Source organism: Antechinus flavipes, chromosome 2 (genome assembly GCF_016432865.1).
Source record: "Antechinus flavipes isolate AdamAnt ecotype Samford, QLD, Australia chromosome 2, AdamAnt_v2, whole genome shotgun sequence".
Lineage (NCBI taxonomy): Eukaryota > Metazoa > Chordata > Mammalia > Dasyuromorphia > Dasyuridae > Antechinus > Antechinus flavipes.
Window position 1 is genome coordinate 676,651,577 of NC_067399.1, and position 19,117 is coordinate 676,670,693.

Consider the following 19,117-nt stretch of genomic DNA (forward strand, 5'->3'; position numbering starts at 1 on the left):
TGCTTCTGGACAAGTAGTTCCAGGTGGAGTAGTGCCCATGTCCCCGTGGGCGGGGCTCGTTTGTGTGGCACTCATGGGTGGGCGTGGATGTGAGTACGCATTAGGGTTGAATGTGTACGTGGCCGGCGGGGTTCCCTAGCCGGGAACGGTTTTCTTTGGCACAAATCTCCTGGCTTTGGAAGGTAGGGAGTGCCGGGGCCCTGCTAGGCCGGGGATCCAGGGCTGGTCCAGGCCGTCTGGATAAACGTGTTCTCAGTTTTCCTCAGCTGCATCTCCTCGAGGCTCCTGGCCGCAGCTTGTGTTTGACGGGCTGCCCCACGCTAGTGACTCACACGGACCTGCAGAACGCCAGCCTTGAGATACATTTTCCCTTGTAGTGCTGGGTAGCCCAGACCCAGAGGTAGGTGGCCAGTGCATCCTGGGAGGATGTCGGAGGCCTGGGGACAGTCTGCAGCCCGAGGCAGTGTCCTGATCAGTGGGCTAACTAACAGCATGGGAAAGAGAATAGAAGGCGAATGAGATGGAGTGCTGAGGGGTGGGAGAGGAGAATCTCCCCCAGAGATACCCAGAGCTGGCCGCTCTCAGCCCCTCTCCAGTCCCTTCTCCCTCTTTTCACTGAATATTGATTATTTATTGACTCTCTTTCCTGTACAGTTTCTGTTCTCTTAGCATCTCTCAGACTTTATTGATACCTTCTCTCCATTTGGGTCACAGGACAGAAGAAAATCAGAATCTCCCAAAGAATGAACACTTCCCATTTTGGAGGCCATTTGTGCTTGGTTTTTTTTTTTTTTTTTTTTTTTTTTGTTTGTTTGTTTGTTTTTGTGTGTGTGTGTGTGTGTGTGTGTGTGTGTGTGTGGTTGTTGTTTTATTTTTTGCTGAGGCAATTGGAGTTAAGCGACTTGCCGAGGTCACACAGCTAGGAAGTGTTAAGTGTCTGAGGCTAGGTTTGAACTCCTGACTTCAGGGCTGGTGCTCTCTCCACTGCGCCACCTAGCTGCCCTTGGTTGTTTTTAAAGTCTATTTTTGACTTCTTGGCAAGTAAAGTCACATGAATAGTGATGGCGGCAAAGTCCTTTGCTATTCCTAAGAGACACTTTTTAAGTTTTAAGCTGCGAGTTCCATATTATGAAACAGGAAAGGATGGTTTCCAAACCTCTTCATCGCACCCACCAAACAGTATTTCCCAAATCTTTTAGCTCAGATCGGCTCCTTTGCCCAGAGCACGTTGCCAAAGTGAGGCCGCTTTTCCCAGTCGTTTAACGCAGCCAGGCTAGCTGGGTCTCCCAGTGCAGGCCTTGGGGGGGGGGCAGGGAGCTGGCTGGCTCAGAGCCTGAAAGGACTGTGCCGGGGGCTCCCCCACATTCGGGAGCTGACTATTGGTTGTCTGATTCCTTCAGGGGAGCCCATGAGTAGTGAGCATTTCCATCGAGCTGTCAACGTAAATGATGAAGAACTGCTTGTACGGATACTTCAAGGAGGGTGAGAGAACCTCAGATTCCCCCCCCCCCCAGATCCTGTTCTTCCTGACTGCCTGAGGGCAGTGATTTTGGGGGATTTTCTCTAGAAGTCCCAGAGCCTTTGTCAAGAGGCTCCTAGACTGAGCTGGTAGACATTCATGTAAACCGTGGGGCAAATAGGAAATTGGAGTCAGGTTCCTTGGAAATAAACGTCCACAAAAAGGCCTACCGGCCCCAAGGAGTGGAGAGAGATGGCCGTGGATGGGCTCTTCAGAGCTCTTAGGAGGCTTCAAAATGGAATGGAGGCGCTAAAGTCTTGAAATCAGTGCAGCTGAGAGCTTGAGGTCCCCTCTCAGCCCCAGAAGAAAAGCATTTCCCTAAATCTGGCCAGCTGGGAAGCAGCTCTCCCATCTCATCAATTCTCCCATCGAACGTTCAAGGGCGACGGGGTGGGAGGAGAGACCCTGCCTGGGAAAGGGCGCCTGTTCTTTGGGGGAAGAAGTGTTCTCGCCAGAGACAACCATGTATGACCATATGCTCTGCTAAATTCATCAGGGGAAACCCTTTCCTGGGTCTTGGTCTGTGTCCCCCCAAAATCTGGAGCCGAGATGAGCGAGGGCTTAAGTGTGAAATCACACTGACTTACCTTCCTCACATTAGCAAACAGTTTCCCCTTGGAGGCCTCCGTCTCCAGTCAGAAACAGTTTATTCCTTTACGAGTCCGTGTGCCAGGCAAGCTGAGATGACGCGGCTCCAACCGCATAGAAGGGATGGGGGCCTGTCCAAGCTCCTTGTGAGATCTGTGGGCTTGTGTGCAGAGGCAGCTGGGATGGGGGAATTCATGAGTTTCTTGCCTTTCTCTTTGGAAGCCATGTTAAGGTTGATGTTCCCAATAAGCTCGGCTTTACTGCCCTGATGGTGGCTGCCCAGAAAGGTTACTTACGGTAGGTTTGCTCTGGCTTCTTCCTCTGGGTGGGAGTTGGGCTCTGCCTTTGTCTGAAGGGGCGGGTTGGGTTTGGCATGGAAGCAAGAAGGGCACAGAGGGGAGAAACCGAGTGAGGGCAGCTTGTGGGGAGATACCATGAGAGGGGAATTGTGGCGAGATACCGCGGGAGAGGGGAGCTTGTGGTGAAATAACATGGGAGAGGAGAGCCTGTGGTGAAATAACATGGGAGAGGAGAGCCTGTGGTGAAATAACATGGAGAGGGGAGCCTGTGGTGAAATAACATGGGAGAGGAGAGCCTGTGGTGAAATAACATGGGAGAGGGGAGCCTGTGGTGAAATAACATGGGAGAGGAGAGCCTGTGGTGAAATAACATGGGAGAGGGGAGCTTGTGGTGAAATAACATGGGAGAGGGGAGCCTGTGGTGAAATGCCATGGGAGAGGGGAGCTTGTGGCAAGATGCTGCGGGAGAGGAAGCCCTCTGGCTTGCCCTGGCAGTTTGATGTATCAGTCTTTGAGACAACTGGCAATTTAAACCCAAAGGCTCACTATGAACTCATAGAAATAGTCCATCCACACATTTCTTTCATACATCTTTAAAAAGTAGTCTTGAAGAAGAACAAAGATGACAAAACATTTTGCTTCATTCAGCCTGGTGAAAATCCTGATTACTAATGGGACTGACGTGAACTTGAAGAATGGAAGTGGGAAGGACAGGTGGGTGATAAGGGTGACAAGCCTCTGGGCTGGGAGGGGCCTCCCTGGGGGGCAGACATGGCAGGGAGGAGTGTGGCCTCCGTGCTCCCCGCTTGGCTAAGCCTGGCAGCGAGGCCAAAGGCTTTCTTGGGCCCTTTCCCTGGTAGGAGCCTCCTCCGAGCCCCACCTGTGGGAGCCCCAAAGCATGCTCAGCTGAGCCATTTCCCTTCTTTACCTAAAACAAGCCTCGAATCAGGCCCCCTCCCGCCACAGGCAGTCTGAGTCCTTGGCCCTCATGGGGACACTTTTAGGCTCTGGCCTTGCCTCCGCCCCCAGACTTCTGCACTTTCCTGTAATAAGGAGCCCTCTACACAGCCCCTCTCTCCCACTTCTGTACCTTTGCCGCGGCTGCTCCTGCTGTGTGGAAAGGCACGCAGCCTTCCTCCAGGCCTCCTTGGGCTTCGGCCTCTGGGATGTTTCCCGTGATTCTTTCCCAACCTGTGCCATCTCTCCTTCCTGTGATGCATCGGACCACTCTGATCGCACATTTTTGCCCAGCATCCTCGGGCTTTCCTATTAGTCTCCCCCACACTACCAGATTACAAGCTTCTTAGAGAAAAAATTAGGCCTGTTTTGGGTCCCCTCTCTCGCCTCCTCTCCCTGCCCTGAAACCTTTTTGCATACAGCAGCATCTCAATTTCTCCCCTTCTGTCCCTCTCTTCCTTTCTCTCTCTCTGTCCCTCGCTCTGTCTCTCTGTCCCTCCCTCTCCCTCTTTGCTTGGGGAAGGCCACTGACCTTCCAGCGCTACAGCTCTGAAAAAGTAGCTGAGAAGCTCCAGAGGGATGCTGTGGCTTAGAACTAACAGCGAGGGTCAGACTTTAAGAAGGAAGAGATGTCCTTTCATTCCTGTTTCCATTGTCCCTGGGGGAGGAAGGGCAGAAGACCTGGCCCTGAGCTGCTGGGATTTCTCCTCCTTGGCCCTTCCACCCTTCGGAGGCAGCTGTGCCGAAGCGATTGGCCTTCTCCTCTTGGAGGGGCAGTGTGTGCTGTGACCAAAGCTCAGAGGACATCAGGAGGTGGACCCTCCTTAATGCCTTGTCCCAGACCAGCAGAGCCTCTTGGTGCAACAGTCTCCTCCGAGCTTTTTTTCTGTAGCTTTGTTCTGAGGCACATTATGAGGCCCCGCCTTTTGCCCTCAGTCCCTTTGCTGTCCCGAGGATCTGAGACTTTTTCTCGGGCCTCTATGCTCTTACTTTGCTGACGCTGAGGGTGAAAGGCAGAGGCCCCATCAGCTGATTGGGCAAATCCATCATTCTTGTCATCTGTGAAATCCGGGGCTCAGTCTCGGTGGGCCCTGGAATCCTCGCACCTCATGAGCTCTGCTTCTAGGATCCAAAGGTAGAATTTAATCTGTCTGGGCTTCAAGGCGTTAAAACAGAATGATGAGAATTTAACTTGAACAGGATCAAAAATGAAATCTCTTGGACCCCCAACCTTCCTCTTTTCCCCTTTTCTTTGTTCTCCATTTTCTCTCTCTCCCTTCCTCCTTGGGCTCCCCTGTCTGGGCTCTGGAAGCTGGAAAGGAAGCGGGCTCAGTGTTCAGGATGGATAGTTTCTGCCTGACTGCATAGGGCTCCACTTTGGTCTCATGAGCCCAGAACAGAAGTTAGAGCCTCATCAGGATCCAGATAACGTCTAGAATTCTCTCCACCCAGAGATCTTTGGAAAGAAGCTGTTCAAGTATTGGGAATCTTAGCAGAAAGCCTGACATATAAAAGCAGTCTTCCTTCAGGGGATCCCTGTGAAAAGGAGAAATACATAGGACTCTGGGAACTAAGTCCTACCTTCTCTTTGCTGTGGGCTTGTGCCCTGTCCTGCAGACAGGTTACCTTTACTTCTCTAAAACCTTGAGTGCCTTTATTTGAAATATCATCTGCTTGAACGAATACTATGTCTTTTGGATGAGAGACAATAGGCAAGTTGCTATTGGACTTGTGATTTTGTTGGTGAGGAAGCGCCTTCTACAAATACAAAATGGTGCCCTCTAAGTAACCTAGCATGGAATGGCACATTTTTCAATTTTTTTTTTTGTATTTAAGAAATGTAAAAACCATTCTTAGCTGGGTATTTGGCCCCCCAGCCACACCTTGGTCTAGAGTACCGAAGGATAGTATGTCAGAGGCAGGCCTTGAACTCAAGGCTTTGACAGCAATTTGACTATACTATACTACTTCTAAACAAGGAAAATATGGAGACGTTATAATTTCTCCTTGAATGTGATTAGCAAGTTCCTCTCCATTCTGAAGGCCTTCAAATAGTGCAGACTAATGCCCGTGCTGTGTTGGAGCTAGGATGAGAGTGAAGGACAAACGAAGGAGAATTTGCCTTTGATAATCTATTGAGGGCCAAATGACTCAGAGATTTATCTGGAGAATTGGGTCCTATTTTCTTTGGTCCCCATTCCAGCAGGGGTGCCCGTTTGGGTCCCTTCGTCTTCTGCTCCAGTGCCTTAGTCATAGGCACTCCATGAGAGCCCGGGCCAATATCCTTTGTGGGGGAGCTCCCCTCGGGGGATCTGTAGTCAGTGTGACTCCCAGCGGCCTGGTCATCCCCTCAATGCTCACTCGCTCTTCTTATTGCAGTCTGATGCTTGCTTGTTATGCTGGACATCTGGATGTTGTCAAGTATCTCAGAGAACATGGAGCCTCTTGGGAGGCCCGCGACCTGGGAGGCTGCACAGCCTTGCACTGGGCCGCTGATGGAGGTCACGCCGACATCATTGAATGGATGATTAAGGATGGTTGCAAGGTACGGCTTTCCATTGGATCATTCCACCTCCTAGGGAAAGGGGCATTGTCTAAACCCGTAAGGCGCACTCAGGGTTGGTAAGGAACTAAATGCCGGCCTTGTGACCCTTTTGCTTTTGACCCATGGCTTTCTCTGCTTTTTAGAAGTGGAGGAGGCAGGAGAGAAGGACATATCAGACACCTAGGACAGTTACAGGGTTTCTAGAGGACAGAAAAGGTCATCCAGCATGGGGAAAAGAAGCCCCCGGGACTGGATGAGAGAGCGCTATTTTTGTAGCTAGTTGAGTTGCTTTTGCAAATTAGATTTATTGTGCTCCAGATCTGCCTCGGAGATTCTCCCAACGATATTGCTACTTATTTGGCCACAAGACCAGCTTTGTCAATAGCTCAAAACGCTGGTCCTCCCGAGGGTCTCCTACCTGAATCCCTGCACAGCAATCTGCTTTGGAGGCCAGGCTGCAGAAGGAATCAGTTTGAGGGGAACTGCTTAGTCAGCCTCCTGTAGTTATTAGGAGATGGGTGGAGAAAATCTGATCAATCTTAGTTACCTCTGATAACTTGGAAGACTTGACTTCAGGACCATAAGGAAATTAAATTAAAATTTCCAAGCCATGGAGATAAGGATTGATAGACATGGTTCTCCCCTAATTGAGACTGCCAGACACAGTCAGGTGCTGAGAAATTAAATAAACTCAGATTAAGAAAAGTCATGTGTCCTGAAAGGCTGGTAGATTATTCACATGTGACTGGACGGGGGAGGACATGTGGGACCCACACTGAAAGGCCAAGGCAGCTTTTCAGTGTCATGTTCAGGGACTGAGTTTTGCGTAGGCAATAAGAGAAGGTCTTCCTTAAAGAAACAAGTCTGGGCCCTCCCCTTTTGCCCCTGAATTCTCTCAGGGATCCATCTTGTTATTCGACCAAGTTGTGGGACCTGGGAGAAATCTGAGTGGTTTAACTCAGTGATCAGCGATGAGCATATAGAACATTTGTTAGCAACACTTGGCCTCTAGAATGATGGGATTTATCATTAATTGTTAAGCAATTGAATTCTAAGCAAGGTTAAATGATTTTAAAAAAGACCAAATGAACTCTGGTGGTCTTTCCTGTCTGTCTGTCTGTCTCCTCTCTGTTTCTCTGTCTTTGTCTTTTTCCTCTCTATCTGTATCTCTGTCTCTTCTTGTCTCTTTCTCTTTGTGTGTGTCTCTCCGTCTTCATCTCTCTCACTCTCTCACTTCTGTCTCTGTTTGTCATCAGCCAATTGGCAACCCACGTCTGAGTCAGGTACATGTTTTCCAGGGACCAGTCTCCCTAATTTCCGAGAGTTTATTACCCATATTATTATTATCCTGAGGCAATTGGGGTTAAGTAACTTGCCCAGGGTCACACAGCTAGGAAATGTTAAGTGTCTGAGGCTGGATTTGAACTCAGCTCCTCCTGATTTGAGGGCTCTAACCACTGCGCCATCTAGCCGCCCCCACCCATATACTTGTGTTCTGCCATCCTGGAAAAGTATATGTTTAAGGAAAGAATCAGTATTTCCTGTTGTGAAAAATGCTGTCCCTTTGCTAAACTCAGGGGAAATCTGAAGACACAGAGCAGAGGTTACAAGGAAGGACTTACTTTATCCCTGGATAGGCTTAAAATGCATAATTTGTTGTTGGGAGAAGGAACCAGGGAGTCGATGATGGGCTGCTGTTGGGGCACTGAGGGGGGGGGGCGGCGCTGGCAGGGCTTCTGAGTCGGATAGCTCCAAAGACTTTCCCATTCAGAAGCTCATTGGAGAAGTGGCTCTGTGGGCCTACCCTGGCACTGCAAGGACCTTCAGATGAAGAGTTCAGCGAGGAACTTCCCGGGGGTCCTCTGGTCCTCATATTGTCTCGATCCAGGTCTGGGACCTGGCTCGAGATGAATTTGAATAAATTGGATTACGATATTGTCATGATTTTTCTGGGCATGATTTCAAATCTTCATTGTCTTAACGAGTCTGGAAAGTCTTTTATCTAAATTAGTAGGCAGCTGGTGGAGTCGATATCACTTATACTTTTATTTAAATGATGATGACTTAAATGAAAGGCTAAGCACATTTCCTCTCTGTATTTCAGATCGATGTTTTAGACACAGGTTCAGGATGGACACCACTGATGAGAGTGTCTGCGGTATCGGGAAACAAAGAGGTGGCTTCCCTCTTAATTGACGCTGGAGCAGATGTGAACGTGAAAGATAAAGATGGGAAGACACCCTTAATGGTACCTTTTTATGGCCCAGAGCTTCACGATGTCTCGGCAGTTCAGGTCAAAGGTTGCTCTATAATTTGAACATCCTTGCCAGCTCCAGTAGGCATCGGGATGAGGCTCTGGTGGGCCTTCTTTCTCAGAAGGGCCGTTATAAAAAACACAAGGTTCCCCCAAATCATTGTTAATGACCCAAAACATCTTTGTTGGTTTGTGAAATGCAGGTTTCCCGGGCAGGCCCAGAGACTCGCTGCATTTTAAGATAGTGTGCGTCTTTCCCAGCTGGGAAAGTGAACACTTGTGAAGGGATGTGTGAGTGTGAGTGTGTGTGTCTGTGTGTTAGTGTGAGTGAGTGTCACGGGGTGTGTGTGTGTGTGTGTGTGTGTGTGTGTGTGTGTCTGTGTGTCTGTGTGTCTCTGTGTCTGTGTTGGAGGTGGAGGGCTTGACGAGAGCTATCCAGGGTCCTCCTTCCGTTATCTGGCTGGGAAGCCCAAGCCCTTCAGCTCCCTGTCCCCTCCCTCCCCCAAATTCTTTTTCAGGTGGCTGTATTAAATAATCATGAAGAATTGGTTCAGTTACTTCTAGAAAAAGGAGCAGATCCAAGTGTTACAAATGAGGTACGTGGATTGTCCAAACTTCTCTTTCCGTCTCAGATTTTCCTGAGAGAGGAAAAGCAAGTCTCCTCGCTCTCTCTTTCAGTTTGGCAAAGGTGTCCTGGAGATGGCTCGAGTGTTTGACAGACAGGTCAGCGACGGCTTTTTACCTCTCGGGATGGCCCCCTCCCAGAGTCCCTCGTCTTCATTCCCTGCTCTTTCCTTTGTCTAGAACGTGATTACCTTATTAGAAGACCAGAAGAGAAATCTCAGCCTGAAGAAGGCCTCTTTCTTAAGCTGAGCTGCGAGCTGCTTTTCTCAAGACGTCCACATGAAGGACATGGAACCATGGGCGTGGGGCTTTAGACAAGTCCTTTGGCTGGGAAGGAAGGTTGTGATACCAATTGCTTATTTAGTTGTAGATTCTCGGTGACTTTTTGGAACATACAACTCTTCTCATGTTCAAATACATCTTTTTAGCTACACATTCACATACGTGTTTGGGTGCATGGCTGTGCACGCGGATAGTCCGCCGTCCGGGAACCAGACGTTAGGGCTTTCGGACACAAAACACCCAGTCGTCGTTCCTCGGGGATCTCATGGGCCTCGGTTCTCTCTCTCTCCTTCACATGGTTTCCCAGCCTCCTAGCTTCCCCAGTCCAGTTGTCTCAGGGCTCACTCAAGGGGCAGGCCCCTTCTTGGTGTTGGAGCCCAGGGCCTCCCTTAGAAAGTTTCTTCTTGAGACCACAGGGTTGCTGCCTTTTCAGGTTGGCCGCGGGCAGGCAGGGGAGAAAACCCATCCACCGTTATCCCTCTGGACTCGCATCCGCCTCTCCATCGGTACAGTCCCGCACGGGCGGCACGGGTGGGATGGGGCGTAGCTCGGTTGGCGGGAATCATTTTAAATTCCCATAACTCATTTCAGGGCAGAGGTGAAAGGATCTACATCCTGGATCGAATGCCAGGATCCGGCCCAAGCAGCCAAACAGCAGAGTACTTAAGTGAGCAATAACATTTCAGGATCAATACAGAATGTCATTAGCCGGCAATGTGCTCTTTGCAGTTGGGAAGAAGCTGATGAATTTGAGCAGCCCCAGAGGCTGGCAGTCAGAAAGGGGAGGATTTTCTCAGCAGGGCAAAGATCAATGAAAAGGTAATTAATGGAGGCCAAGAGCAGGGCCCAGGAAGAGGAGCAGCCGGCATTACTGAGTTTGGGAAACCTCCATTTGATTTTGTGTCACACTGGGGAGTCACATGCGGAGATCAGCCCTCCGGTACCATGCCAAACTTCTTAGTGTTTTCTGTACCTTTTATAAACACCTGAGAGAGTGGATTTATCAGTGATCTCAAAGTAATTGACAATTTTGAGTGGGATTGGACACACACACACACACACACACACACACACACACACACACACGACTTTTGGAAGACTTTCCTGGCCTCCATATTATTGACTCCACCTTTAGTTCCTTTCCAGGTCCCAGATTCATTTGTGAATTTCCTTTTCACACCAACTGTAACATAACAGCTCCCAACTCTGATGGCTCCTAATAGGATTAGTGGGGCCCGTGAAATGGGATATGGGCTGGGTTCCTTTTCTCAGATTTTTTTTTTTTTGGAAAATCCCAAGCCTTTGATGTGTGTTGTGATAATGAGAGCCTGCCTATCAAGTTAGTTTCACCAGGAAGAACCAAACGGACTCCTCAGTGTGCCTTCCTGGCTTTTAGCAAGATAATGGGCTCAGGGACACAGAGGGAGGGAAAGCTGCCGTTTGGGTCTAGAAACTTGGGTAGGAATTCTGCCTCACACAGTGGGCAGGCCTTTAGCTCTTAGTGCCTCTGTTTCCTCATCTCAAAATGGGGACAATAATAAAGCAGCTTAACTTCATGAGCATGTTGTGAAGATCAAAAAATCTGGCAGCTGTGAGGCATTCTGGGAACTAAAAGTCCTATAGAAATGTGAGCTCTTAGCAGAAATTATTTTTGTTTTAGGATTTGGGGCACAAAAAGATAGTTTTTGCAAATTTTAGTAGACTCATAAATGTGGAACTGGAAGGAAGCTCAGAGGCCATCAAATTTAATCCTCAAGCGGACATGGGCCTCCCAACCTGGCTCTTCCTGTTCTAAGATCAACCTCCGTTCCTATAGCTGCACCAAGGCTTGCCTGAGCCCTGGGAAGAGAACCAGGATATTTCCCAGTGTTGCCCTGAATAAGCTCTTCTATTTGTTCCACTTATTCTATTCTTTCAGAGAAATCTTACGAGCCCTCAAACTAGTGACATCTCTCCGTCCTTTTCCAAAGATGGGTGGGGGTCAAGAAAGGGCAGCCAATCAGTAGTCAGAAAGAAACATCCCATTAAAAATAGCTCCCTCTCCCTAGCCCTTTTTCTCACCCCCATTCCCCTCTATCCCCGTTGCCCCAAGGAAACAATTGCCTAGCGTCTTCCTGCTTTTGCTGCAAGGGTTTTCTAAGTCACACTTTTATTTTCAGTAAAAGGATTCTCTCCCTGCATCTTTTAATCCACCAGAAAACCTTGGTTTCTACTTTTGCTGCTGAATCAAACATCCCACTGATGTTTTCACCTCTGGTTTCTAAGGTGAACAGGCAAAATCAATATCAAATTGGTACAGTGAGCTTCCATTGGCTCAAGGAACATTTTCCTGGGATTCCCTATTCCAGACCCACTCTAGAACCCCTTGGCTCCTAGAATTCTAAAGGAGGGAACTGCTTGCTTTGGTGCTCATTTTGGTTAGTAGGTATAGCACACAGTAGGTACTAAACAATTGCTGGGCGGGTCGGTTTGGATTGGATGCCTTGGTTCATCTGGGGCCCGATGGACTGCGCGCTTGTTGAAATCTGTCCTCTCCCCAATCCCTGCCCTGATATCTGGGGGACATGCTCAGCAACCGCAAAGACAAATCTGTATCTACATGTTCATGGTTTATTGAATATAGTATTCTTAACGACTGCTTTTTTATTGAAACATCAGGTTGTATTCACCTGTAGCACCTTAATACAAGGAACGTGTACAAAAAACACCAACTGTAACATAAGAGTCTGTGGGAAAGTCTAGCAAACAAAGCTTTATAAATGGATGCAGCGGGGGAGCGGGGAGGTGCAGGGCTCGGCAGCTGGCGCCTGCCTTGGAGCAACCTGACTGGGACGCGCCAGCTGCGATACGTTTGAGGACGGGAGCAGTTTTGTCCACGTCCCCTCCTTGCCCTTCCGCAGCCAGCCCACCCGAGAGAAGGTGCAGAACTTTGACCTCTGCCCCGCCTCTGTTACTTTCTATGTCACCCCAAACCCTTAAAGTGCTTTCCAAAAGCCTCCCCGGGATTGCCGAGGACGTCGTTCCGTCAGCAGTGGTCACTCCTATGCTTCGCTTCATTAAAAATAATCTCGTGTCCACTTGTGGTTCTGCACCGGCTTAGCTAGACCTGGGAGGGACTGTGGACTTTGGGGAAAGGAAGCTCTGGAGAAATTCTGTTGGTGAGGGGTGATACAGTAATGGGGCTGAGGGAGTGATCCGAGGACGGACTGAGGAGTCTGTCCTCGTGCTGCATGGCTGAGACCCTCAACAGATGCTGTCCCCGTGGGCCGTTTCCAGCCCAAAACACTAAGAGCAGATAGGAAAGAAACCTTCGGAGCTTGTAAACATCGTTCTCTATGGCTCTTCCCAAAACACCGGGCCCCTCATCTTGCGTAGATGCGAATAATGGAGCAAAGTCGAACGAGACTCATGAACAGTTTAGGAACGTTTGCAGACCCCTGTGCAGTGAAGAAGTCGGCTGGGAAACGTCTCAGAACGGCAGCGAGTGGTCTAGAGGAGGCAGGTTGTGGCCATCGTTATCAACACCTAGTGGTAATCTCATTGGAAGACAACGGGAAGTTGGAAGCAGATGCCTGAGTGCAAAGGCAGGGGAAGCGGGGCTTTGAGCACCGGGCCCTCTGGACAAAGAAGGCTCTGGAGGATCCTCTGCATCGTAGGCAGGCTCTGCTGAGCCGCCTGTGGGCTCTGCTTTCAAGGCAGAACATTGACAGTTAATAAGGGAGCCTGTTTGCCAAAGGCCATGGAAAATTCTGCACTTTTGGAGCTGAATGAACGGACTTGACAGATGAATCCAGGGGGAAGAAGGAGATGATCAGGAGGCGATGGCAGGTACCGCCCGTCTGGCCGACCTGCTCAGCTTGGGGGGACTTCTCTGTGAGAAATATGTGGAAAAAAATCGGAAATAATGCTCAAGGCTGGGCCAGGTCAAAGGGAGCAGCTGAATTTCAGCTTTATGAGCTGGCCCTGTGGGAGGGGGAATTAGTCCGTTACGGGGGAAGGCAGGCAGCTGGCTATTTATCAAATGGTCCCAGCTTCTGGATTCCCACCAGAACGCCATTGCTCTGATGGAGGCCCTCATGAGCTCCCCCACGTGTCTGCTAGGATGAACGTGTCATTCTATAGCAAGGAAGAGCAGATGGAGCTGGACCTGGGACCAGACGAGTTGTGTGACCCTGCGCGAATCACAAGCTCAGGGTCCTTATCTATAAAGTAGAGATAATAGCACCGTCCTCCCAGGTTTACTGGGAGGATCAAATGAGATCATTGTAAAGCACATAGTGCTGGCCTATTAAGAATGACTCATGGGAAGTCAGGGGCCTGAAACACTGATAGATCAAGTGAGTTTTGATGTCAGTGAAGAAAGCCTTGGGGGTCCCAGAAGGAAGGGGTACAAAGCTGGTGGAGATAAGAAAGCAGACTCAAAAAGGGGAAGCGGCAGATGCGCCACAGTTTTGCCCAGGGCTGGCCCTATATGAGGTCCTTGAGAGTTAAATAAATTATAAATAAGATTGAAAAATTGTATTTAAAGACCCAGACTGGTTAGCCAGTGGCCATTCCTTTTGTGTCTTCCGGAAGTGGCTTGGTCAACGTTCACTGAAAGTTGAGCTTACAAACCAGGTGTCCGAGGCGTCCCAGCACCAGACCCCAGCCCTTAGGGATGTACCACACTCTGAACCGTTCACTGACTCGGCACCACAGCCCTTGGGCATTGAGAGGGTGGGAAAAATTGCCAGTTTTCCAAAGAATAGTCTATCGTTTTAGCCTGAGAATTCCTAATAAAGTTAAAGAGGCATAAAAAATGTCCCCTCTGAGAATTGCCTGAGCTGCTATTGTCGTTTAATTTGTTGCTTTTGTGGTCGGTGTGATGTCATCGCACATGTGTGAGCCGAAGAGATTCAGGCTGGCTAGCGGGGCCTCCCCTGCCCGACATAGTTTGACAATGGAAAATGTTGTGTGTTGTGCCTCCTTGTTACATCAGGCCCGATTCCATATGTCAGGAAAACAAGTGGATTAAAACGCTTTAAATGGCAGGTTCTAAATTAAATGCTTGAAAAACAAGCTGCAGACCTCCCACTATGAGAGACTGAGACTTCACTGCTCGGAACAGAGAAGTTTTTCACCTCTGTGAACCATCATTCAGAATCACTCCGTGATCCCTCGGAAAGAAAGTTTAACATGAGTCGGGGGTAGCGGCGGCTGGTTCTTTGCTCCTATCTCAGTAAGTTAATTATCCAACCACTTCAGACACGGTCTTGTTGCTGTTTTGTAATTCCGTTTATGTCATCAGTGAAGCTCAAGAGAGTTCTCCCCTTTTGCCGGCCCCTCTTCTCCAATACCCATTCATACCCGGGCATAGGAATTGGCAATAAATCGTACTGAAATGAAAGAGCCGCCTCCAATGCCTTATGGGATAAATACAGTACTTCCGGTAGTCACTCCCAGTTCCTGCTTTCCCCTAGGGCAGCTTTCCAGTTAAGGGCATTTTAAGTGTGGACCTCAGTTGAGTGACTCCCATCAGTCACCAGAAATATGTAAATAGGGATGTGCTGACGGCCCAAATAGCTTTTAACGATAGGAAGTAAGATCACAGCTTTAATATTATTTGCATAAATTGGCTAAGTCCAGTCGCAGACAGTCCAGTTAGGAGGAGATGGTTTTGAGTCGGCAGCAGGAGGGGCCCAGAGAGTCCAGACCTAAGGCGTCGATGGGACTCCACAGAACACCAGAAATGCGCCCAAACATTTTGTAAACATGTTCAATAGCACCTGCTTCGGGTTCAGCACAATGACCACATCTAATACAGAAAGAACAAAGGCACTCTCCAAGTTTACTATAAAGATCACGGCAATAACATATTTCCAACAGGTCTTCAGAGTGAACAGAAAGAACCTGGTGATTGTGTTGGGAGCTGAGGCACTTTTTAAGGAGTGGGACAGGCTGGGGGGGGTGTTGGCTAAGCTCTGCTGAGTGTTGCTGATGGGAATCTGTCCATAAACATGAAAGTATTGCCGGGAGATTGTCCGGGAACGTGAGGAAAAGTAATTACAACTCTTCCGGAGAGAGAAATAGCCCCTGGATGTTTTATTTTCCTGCCTCAAGGCCCAGAAAAACCTTTGAAAGGAGAGGGGGAAAAAATCTTTGATCTTGGAGCTCTTAATTCTGGAACTCATCAGTTACATGCAAGGTGAAAGTCCCACATGACTCCACTAGGAGGCTCCGGGGGCACAATGGGACCCTATCTAAGATGTCTTCCTGGTGGGTTCCAGGAGATCGGGCAGGAGCTTTGTAAAGCCCTCCCCGGGACTCTGGCTCTCCACAGGTGGCTCAAAGGGAGAAAGGCCTGGAGGGCAGCCGACAGGCTGGGGGCCTATGTCTGGGTGGGGCAAGGAGATGGACTTCCTCCTCACATCCCGGGACGCTCAGCTGGGAGGAAGATGCTGAGCTAAGTCTGGGAGAGCCAGACGGCTCCTGATGACATTTTATAAAGTGATAATGTCCCAATGCTAGAGATGAGCTGGAGATGCTAATGGATATGTGGCTCTTCTTGAAATGGATGCGTCACCAGGAGCCAGTTTGGGGTTTGCCTGAGCACTGCAGGAGAAAAGGGGGTTTCTCTAACATATCGATGGGCTATATCTAGTCACTAGTTCACATCTGAAATTGATTCTGGCCCCAGGGAAAGGCCGCCCCCTCCCCTGAATCCAGAACGACTGCCTTACAGTCGAGTAAACAACGAGGCGATCTGGTTAGCCCCCTGTCTGTAGAAGGGACGATATTTATAGCACCTGGTAGTAACTCTCACGCCCAGACTACCGTAACCTTTCTCAGTCCAAATCGCATGCGAGTCCCAGCCCTCGTTTCCAACACTAGAAGTGTCAAGGGGCTCTTGGTACAGATGACCCCATTGGCCGAATGGTGGATTTGCCGACCCGTCTCAGGCCGGGCCCTTGACCAGAAGGTCCAAGGAGCTTGCGAAGCTGCCAGGGATTCCCCAGACACTTCTATTGGAAGAAACAGGGCTCACTGAGTTTATCTCCCAGTGGTCACTTCTGCCCCTTCACCTTTCTCAAGCATCGTCCTGCCTCCATCCCCAGCAGAGGCGGAGACTATTTCCAATCTATTTAATCAGTCCTGGTATGAAACCAGCCCCTTCTGCGCCCGGGCCAGTGGAGGGAGGACAGCTGCTTTAGAGTAGACATTCTCCCCAGCAGCGGGGGAGGCCGGGGCCACCCTGCAAACCGGGCGTGGAAGGGACGTTCAGAGGTAAATGGGACGGTTTCTCCGGCATCCCCTGCCTGACGAAAGGCTCACCCTCGGGAAGCCCGGCCACGACCGGCTGCCCCAATGATCCTGGCGAAGAAGGCGGCGGTTCCTCCCTTAACGCCAGGCCTGCGGTAAAGCAGAACCCCCCGAAGCTAACCTTTGGCCCAGAATCCCACAAAGCGGAATGTTTCAAGTTCACTGAAATATTAAAAACAACGAGAAGATTTCCTTCCAAGGAAAACTCAGAGATGGTAAAAAACAATATCTACTACAGTGCACCGCACCGTAATAAATATTCATCATAAATTAATAATTTACAAGTACCTGAGCGAGTCCCCAGAGCACCATCGCACAGCACAGTACTGAAGGCAGGAGCTCAGAGTTCTTAGAAACAATGGTGTTTTCAACATTAAACATTCGAAGGATTGATACAAAAAAGGCTCCGACTGGAGCGGAAACATAGTGCAAACTGCTGTCTTCACTGTCCAACGGGCCCGGGCACCTCTCATTTCATGCAGGCGGGGACGGAGGGTCGGGGCACTTGTGGTGGAAACTGAGGGGCAGGTCTGGAAAAAAAGGAGGACGGAGTCAGTTCCGGGGAAGGCCTTGGAGAGCCCCAGCGCCTGCCAGACCCTCCCTTCGGTCAGGAGCGCCCGGACGAGCCCGGGCCTGTGCTCTTACGGCTTCCGGGGCACCAGAGCCTCACGGAGGCCGGGGACTGGGAGGGAGCCGCGGACCTCGCCCGCTCCGACTCTCGTTTTCCAGGTCAGGTGAGGGAGACATAGGGGAAGTGCCTCAGGTGCAGGGAGAGAGCTCAGAGGAAAGGTAGCCCCCCCCGCCCCCATTTTATCAATGAGGCTCAGAAGGGTGGATATTATTGTCAGTAAGAATAGCCTGTTTTCAGGTAGCACTTTATGGTTTTCAAGGGACTTGAGAGGACACTTAAGGGACTTTGGATAAGGGACTTAATTGAGAGGTCATGTTAAGGGACTTGTCTGAGGTCACACAGCTGGGATTCCCACGGAGGTCTCGGCTCCGGGCAGAGTCCTTTACCTCGAGCTGCCCCCAAGGGGCAGGGGGAGCTCCACCCACCATCCTTGGTCCTGCGGCCTTCAAGCCCACCTTTGTTCGGAGGAGACATTTGGGGCAGGGCCGACACAACTCTTAGCTTGGGTCAGTAACGAGGGATGCTGGGTGAGCTCTCCGATTCTCTCCCATTCTGCTTGTGGGCCTCTTGTCTAATAATGATGGTACCGACCACAACAACAATGGAGCATTTATGCGACACCTACTGTGCGCCAGGAAGGAGCTAAGTAGTGCAGGGAGTAGAGCATTGGGCTGGAGTTAGGAGGACCCGCGGTCACATTTGGCCCCAGACACTGACTATAGATGTGAACTTGTTTGCCTTCCTTTCGTCCTCTGTAAAATGAGCTGGCGAAGTTTCCTTCATTTGTTTTCTTTTCTGTAAAATGGGGCTACCAGTCCCTACAGTGGTCTGGAATGCTGACCCTGGAGTTAGGGAGCCCCGAGTTTTGGTCTCGCCTCCAACATTTCCTAGCTTTGTGTCTTTGGGCAAGTTTTTTAACCTTTCTGTGCCTCAGTTTCCTCATTTGCAAAACGGGTATAATACGGCCTACCTCACAGGGTTGTCACAAGAAAGAGTATCAAATGAAAAACTTTGCCAATCTGAAAATGGGACAGAAAAGTCAGCTCTTGTTATTAGCAGGGTGGGAGAGACGGTGTCCCTTGAGTGAGGGATACCCTGGCAGAAGCAAGGTGGCAGGAGACAAGCTGCGCTGAGGCTTCTGGGGCAGAGCTGGTCCTGGGTTGGCAGGGGAGGGTGAAGGGGATGTCCGAGCTCTGTGGGCACTGGCTGGTTCCCCACGACACCCTCCCTGCCTCGGTCCCCACCCACGTCCCTCCACATCGGCCCAGCGGAACCAGGCCCGACTGCCCGGCCCAACAAGAGCTTCCCTGATGCTTTCCATCGGATGTCTCCATTTGTCACATTTTTTCGCATTCTGTTGCAAGTGGAAAAACAGATCCTCAAATCCTCTCCTCCGGACATCGGAGCCACTCTGTGAGTAATCTGGGTTCGGAGCCATGTTCCCGGGTTCCCACAGAGTGAAGATTTAAAGTTCCCCGAGGCCGGCTCCTTCTTTCTTATCTTTCTCTTCTGTGGCTGACATGTCTGGCTGGCGTTGCCCGGCCAAGAATTCTCCCTCAGAACCGTCATGGGGCCGGGGCGCTTTCTTCTGTCGCCGTTAGTCCCCGGGGATGAATGGCCGGATCCAAGTCCACGCCAGCCCGGCCCCCCCGCCTGGGATGAACTTGAAAGCTGCCAATGGACAGTGACCTCCCCGAGCCACGCCAGCGGCATCCCTCTCCCTCATCCCCCAGCATGGTTTCCTTCCCTCCTTAGAAAACTGAGCTAACAATAACGAAAGGAGGGAAAGCAGCATCCCTGGGCACCTACTGGGTGCCAAGCACTTCCCAAATACATCTCATTGGGTCCCCACAACAACCCTGCGAGGTAGATGCCATTATTACCCCCATTTTACAGCTGAGGAAACTGAGGTGAGGTGAGGAACCCCCCAGGTCCAACTGCTAGCAGGTGTCTGAGGCTGGACTTAACTCAGATTTTCCTGATTGCGGACCTGGTGCTCCATCCACTGCACTATCCCCTTCGCTAGCTTCAGACTTGTCGGTGAGTTATTTCCTTGTTCAAAGGAGATTTTTTTTTTTTCTTTTCCTGAGGCAACTGGGGGTAAGTGACTTGCCCAGGG

At 50.1% G+C, this 19,117-nt stretch overlaps 2 protein-coding genes across 8 annotated transcripts in view; one reads left to right on the forward strand and one right to left on the reverse strand.

Annotated features, from left to right (window-relative positions):
* Window positions 1-9,225, forward strand: part of FANK1 (fibronectin type III and ankyrin repeat domains 1) — a 73,152-nt gene extending 63,927 nt beyond the window's left edge. For all 7 annotated transcript variants that reach the window (XM_051982691.1, XM_051982694.1, XM_051982695.1 and 4 more), the window contains 8 exons: window positions 1,401-1,482; window positions 2,330-2,404; window positions 3,055-3,120; window positions 5,743-5,908; window positions 8,013-8,156; window positions 8,681-8,758; window positions 8,841-8,885; window positions 8,967-9,225. In XM_051982691.1, coding sequence (XP_051838651.1) covers window positions 1,401-1,482; window positions 2,330-2,404; window positions 3,055-3,120; window positions 5,743-5,908; window positions 8,013-8,156; window positions 8,681-8,758; window positions 8,841-8,885; window positions 8,967-9,035 — 725 coding nt within the window. In that variant the 3' untranslated portion in view covers window positions 9,036-9,225. The remainder of the gene's footprint in view (window positions 1-1,400; window positions 1,483-2,329; window positions 2,405-3,054; window positions 3,121-5,742; window positions 5,909-8,012; window positions 8,157-8,680; window positions 8,759-8,840; window positions 8,886-8,966) is intronic.
* A 2,433-nt stretch (window positions 9,226-11,658) lies between these two features.
* The window catches only part of ADAM12 (ADAM metallopeptidase domain 12), a 282,504-nt gene continuing 275,045 nt past the window's right edge, over window positions 11,659-19,117 (reverse strand). Inside the window, exon 23 of the mRNA XM_051973876.1 lies at window positions 11,659-16,897. Within this exon, the coding sequence (XP_051829836.1) occupies window positions 16,837-16,897 (61 nt within the window). The 3' untranslated portion in view covers window positions 11,659-16,836. The remainder of the gene's footprint in view (window positions 16,898-19,117) is intronic.